This window comes from Aegilops tauschii, chromosome 1, assembly GCF_002575655.3.
Source record: "Aegilops tauschii subsp. strangulata cultivar AL8/78 chromosome 1, Aet v6.0, whole genome shotgun sequence".
NCBI classification, from domain to species: Eukaryota; Viridiplantae; Streptophyta; class Magnoliopsida; order Poales; family Poaceae; genus Aegilops; species Aegilops tauschii.
In genome coordinates this window covers 321,527,101-321,532,296 of record NC_053035.3, presented here as the reverse complement: position 1 = coordinate 321,532,296, position 5,196 = coordinate 321,527,101, and the positions used below count along the sequence as shown (strand labels likewise).

Sequence of the window (5,196 nt, the reverse complement as noted above, 5' to 3'; positions counted from 1 at the left end):
ACCCACCTTGCCAGCGAGAGCTGTGACCAGATGGGCATAATTGTCTGGGACGTCATGGATCTGAACCATATGTCCATTGTATCCAGGGCTACCATGGACGGCTGAGTGACTCCATCATACGGCGCGAGGATGACTGCGTTTCCGCGGAAGTTCCACGGGCCGTCCTGCATGACCCGCTCCCAATCCCCCAGACAGGAAAATTGCACCGTGTAAAGATTGTCTTCCAGAGGACGGAACTTGCAATCATGCGCTAGATCCCATGCCGCTCGCATGTTCTTGAAGAACCAGAACTGGCTATAGGGCTTGTTGATGTGGACACGGGCTACGACGATCCATCTCGCCGCCTCTGGAGGTGCCTCTTTCTTATCGTAGACGACGTCGTCCAAGTCTTCCTCGCGAAGTCCAAGCTCCGCCATCATCTTTGCTATCTCGCCAGCGGGATTTCCTCCAGGCACCCTTGCCGTCGAGGAGCTGTCCGCTGCCATAACTCTGGAACCCTAACCCGACTTTAGATCCAATCGGGTGTTGCAGGGGCCCTAACTCCCTTCTCACGGCTGAGGAGTCGACCTAGGTCCCGCGGTGACCCTGGGTCACCCCGAGATCGGCCCGGGTCAAGACCAGAGGTGTGATCAGGGAAGGGAAGGAAAAAGCTCGACGACGGCGACAGAATCGCCCCGGGAGAAGAAAACCCTAGCTAGAGGGAACTAAAACGCGCGTTGGCTCGGCGCGTTGGAGTTGCTCTACCCTGGCCAGGAGCCCAGCCCAATTCATGGCCACAGCGTCCTTTTCAAGCCAACACACAGCTTGCCGTTGCCGTCCCACAAACCCAACACCGAGCCACATCATCATTGCATGACTCGACCCAAGACCTTGCCCTGCAACCATACCCACCAACAGGCGGACACCGTGCACCCTCTGGACCCACAGGTCAGCGAGGTGGTCTAGTTCACCCCGACGCGAAACGGTCGGGCCAAGTGGGAGAGAGCGTGGAGGAAACGCGTTGCGGAGGGCGCCATTTCCGAAATCTTTGAAAGCTCCATTCCAATTTCGGCCCCGTTTCAAATCCTCTCTCGTGCTCCGCAACGCGCTTCGCCTCGCCCCCCCCCCCCCCCCCCCCCCCCCCAAATTCCCCACCAAAAACCCTACCGCGTGCGCCCCCTCCGCACGGCGGTGACATGCCGCCGGCGATCGACTCCGCGGCCGGCCTCGCGGCGGCCGTCCTCGCCGCGTCCACGCCGCGGGCCGCGGCGGCGGCCGTCTCGTCGGTCGCGGACTTCCTCCGCCGCCACCATTCCGGCGCGGACCAGCCGCGCGCCTTCTTCGCCGACGCGCTCCCGGCCCTCCTCTTCCGCCTGTTCGTCTCCAGCTCCCCCGCCTCGCCGTGCTTCCTCGACCTCGCCGCTGGCGACGCCGCCCTCGCCGACCTCATCGCGTCGCTCCTCGCCCCCTCCGGGCCGCTCCTCGTCGCCATCTCCGCCGCGGATCGCCACTCCCTCGCTCGCTTCACGTTCCCACGCGAGCGCCTCCCCGATTGGCTCGGTTTCGCGCTATCGTCCACCGCGGCCTCCTCCGATAAGGTGATCTCGCCGCTCCTTGCCGGCCGCGTCGGCTCCAAGCTTCATCTCTCGGTGTTCGAGTACTACCTTTTCTGGTTCGCGTACTACCCCATCTCCGCCGCCACGGCCAAGGCTGCCGCCGGCGCCTCGAAAGGATCGACCCCCACTTCGAAACCCTCGCTTAAGCCACGCGTTCTCCTCGAGAGTTTGGTGTCCACCCTCGCATCCACGGCCGGCCGCAATCCCGATCGGAAGCCCGATAGATCGCTATACCTGAAGCTTCTGTACGCCTACCTTAAGGAGTTCGTGCCCAGCGACTGCGCCCCGCCCCGCGGTGGTTTCGGCACATTGCTGCATCGGAATGTCAGAGATGGTGTGGACGCTGCTGGATCCTTCAGGCGAGCCGAGTTCTTCGTGCACACACTCGTACAGTTCTGGCTTGTTGGGGACGATTTCTCGCCGCTGCCTGTTCGGACTTGCCGTTCCTATGGGTTGCCTTTACTGTCACTTCTGTCTCGTTCAAATCCTACACTGTCCGAGAGACTGCCAGCTCCAGGACTTGGCGATGCAGTGAAGCTGTTGGTGATGTATTTGAACAGGAGCAGTGTCTGCAAACTCGCTGATGCAGGCAATGTGTTTGATGGAATGCTCTTAAGGAAGGAGTCATGTGACAGTCCCGCTGGCTACTGGAATCCATTGATGCAGAGACCATTGTATCGGTTTGTGCTAAGGACGTTCATGTTCTGCTCCAGGGATGCAGATATCAAGAACATTGTTCTGGTTTTTTCTGCATGGATGGTCTATATGGAACCATGGAAGGCTCAGCAGGATGACTTGAATGAGTACGATCTGCCACCTCCTGGTGGGAGAAATGTGAATTGCGTTAGTGATGGAAAGATGCAAAGGTGTGATGTAGGGTACTCTCCAGCATGGCAGGGCTTCGTGCTGTCCAACTATTTGTTCTATAGTTCACTGGTAGTCCATTTCTTGGGGTTTGCTCATAAGTTTATTCATTCTGATGTCGCTTCAGTGCTGCAAATGGTATCAAAGGTTAGTACAGACTTATTGGGTCATATTTTCCAGAAGTATGCCCAACTTTGAATCACATCGGTGTAATATTGCATTTCTTAGACATCATGGATGTTACTATTACCCGGACAGGTCTGAATTTTGCTAAATGTGCTAAACTGCTATTCAGGAGTTTCAATAAAACTAAGCCTTTTAGTACTTGATATTTTATGAGCTAATGTCCATTTGCTGTTTTGCTGCTGTTTTGACTGTTCAGGTATTGGAAGTTTTGGGTTCCTCGGAATTGTTGGGGCTTATCTACAAAGTTGATGCTGCTTATCATTCTAGAGTTTCTGATTCCCAGTCATGTTGTTTGGATGATGTGCTCAAGTATGTGCCAACTATCCGTGAGCAGCTACAGGTAGGAAGTTGGATACATGAGATTATCATTGACTGTTTCCTTTGGAATGCAAGCACCTATTTTTGGGATTTTAGTGCACTCTGTGACTGGATTTTATGTAAATCTACAGAAGTACAATGGTACTAATAATGCTGAGAAGTGTTTCTAATTCTAATCTAACTTTGATATGCATGTATGGTTTCAGGACTGGGAGGATGGGTTGTCAAAACATAGCACTGATGGGTCTTTCTTGCATATGGCGAAGAACTCTAGCCTAAGGCTTTTCAGTTTCGATGATGACGGGGCCTACAACTTGCTTCAGGTCCATATATTAGTACGCAATTATAATTAATAGAATAGTAGTCTATAATTATGCTTATTTACACCAAGGTCTGTTTCTATAACCATAAGCAGTTTTTGAAGCTGAAAACTCTCCACATGTTGAACCAAAGATTGTTAGTGATCACCTACTGATTTGGCAAACAACATTACTGGCTCTGTTATTCTATAGTTGATTATTAATTCTGCTCCTGTCATTACACATTTCCCTGAATACTAACTTATTGTTATATTCCATTTTGTCCAGTTACTGTTGCTAAGGGCTGAGACCGAGATTCAACGTTTACCAGGTGATGCTATGCAAACTCGCCATACTTTGGATGTAATCAAATCTAATATGAGAAAGGTATTCTACAAGCATGTGGAAAGCTTCCAGGCGAAGAATCTTCCAGAGGGAGAACACAAGCAGCATCATGGACGTGGTGATCTATTCGTACCTAAGCATCCAAGTCCAGGGAAAAACAAACTGGCTGATATGAAATATAGCGGTGACTGGATGTTGAGGCCCATCTCAGACACTGAAGTGGCCTGGCTTGCAAGGCTGCTGATATGTTTTTCAGCTTGGCTTAACGAAACCCTTCGACTTGTACATGCTGATGCAGATGCTGTCCCGACAGGCCCAACCATCATTAAGATCGATCAAAATGAACCAAGCAGAGTTGGAGGCCCAAAGGATGCTGCCAGAATGGTGCTTGTCGGTGTCTTTACGTTGCTCACTGTGGCGGCACAATGGATCCTGCAGTTCATGAGGAACCACAAGATTAGGATCAATCTCAGAATTCTTGCATCCAAAAAGCTCCTTGCAGTTGCTGCTATGCTGTGCATGGTGTACGGTATAGCAAAGAATATGTTGTCTTGAGCTTGGCATCTCATCCTGCCGCTGCTGCTGTGCGAGTAATTGCTCAAACCTCCAAATTTGCCTTGAGTAGAGGTGTTACATATGCTGTACAGTAAATCATACGAGAAAAAAACTGAAGGAAATTTCGGCAGCTCTTCGAAACTTGTTTGCTATTTTGTGCATATCATCGAGGTCCTACTGGAAGGTGTGCGTGAGTGGTTTCTTCATGCGCTCCTGTAGTACAAATTTCTGCCAGACATAACTTTGGTGCAAGGAAAGTTTTGGGTTACAGTGTAACTGAAACATTCCTGGAATCTGGATATCGCATTTTCAGAGATATTGTAATGTCCTACTATGATCTGTCAATTGTTTTTCTAGCAGAGAAGTTGACGTACATCATCTGGTTCCTTTCCTAAGTGGCAATGTCCTCTGTTTTTTTTCCTGATAAGGATGCTCTGTGCTGTTTTTTCCCTGGTGAGGGTGCTCTGTGCTATTGCAGGCTGGAGAATGTTTCACGCTTGCTGGTGAAAGACTGACTACCCTAGGAGTGTTCCATATATGCATGGCTGGAATCCAGCTTCCGTTCTCGTGTCAGGCTAAATCAAAATAGGTATGACTCTTAGTCTATGCCACTCTTTTTTTCTTTTGGTAAAATAGTTCTTGAAACCACTTAAATTTTCAACTGCAAGGTATTCTCATTTTGTTTTTAACGCAGTGAATGGTTCGAGTAGTTAAATTGCTTGAACTTTTGCAGCCTTCTAGATTTACACAGGGGAATGGTTTTACTTACTGCTAGTAGTTAACACCTGTAGCCCTGGATACACTCAACGTAAAAGAACACTCATCCTGCACATCCTGTAGCCGTATGTGCATAGGATATCTGCTCCATCTGGGCCTGCATTTAGAATGTGCAACTCGATGTACTATAGCATATTATGGAAATGCTTTTTTTAGTTGAGGCCGCACCAAAATATTCATTTGGTGTTTGGTGAAGGATGTTTTTCAGTTGCAACAGAATATTCATTTTGTCTCCATGGGCGGCGATCGCCTTTACA

General features: G+C 50.2%; 1 protein-coding gene across 1 annotated transcript; it reads left to right on the top strand.

Annotated features, from left to right (window-relative positions):
• The first annotated feature begins 1,133 nt into the window (after positions 1-1,133).
• LOC109741642 (uncharacterized) lies at positions 1,134-4,535 on the top strand. The gene is made up of 4 exons (XM_020300716.4): positions 1,134-2,606; positions 2,842-2,985; positions 3,170-3,286; positions 3,551-4,535. The coding sequence occupies exons 1-4, from the start codon at positions 1,176-1,178 to the stop codon at positions 4,160-4,162; spliced, it is 2,304 nt and encodes a 767-aa protein (XP_020156305.1). The 5' UTR covers positions 1,134-1,175; the 3' UTR covers positions 4,163-4,535.
• The last annotated feature ends 661 nt before the right edge of the window (positions 4,536-5,196 follow it).

Bases quoted from the DNA above. Each gene is read 5' to 3' on its own strand.
- LOC109741642 (XM_020300716.4), top strand. From the start codon at position 1,176: ATGCCGCCGGCGATCGACTCCGCGGCCGGCCTCGCGGCGGCCGTCCTC. The intron at 2,986-3,169 runs GTAGGAAGTTGG...GTATGGTTTCAG, and splicing joins CTATCCGTGAGCAGCTACAG to GACTGGGAGGATGGGTTGTC. The intron at 3,287-3,550 runs GTCCATATATTA...CATTTTGTCCAG, and splicing joins GGGCCTACAACTTGCTTCAG to TTACTGTTGCTAAGGGCTGA.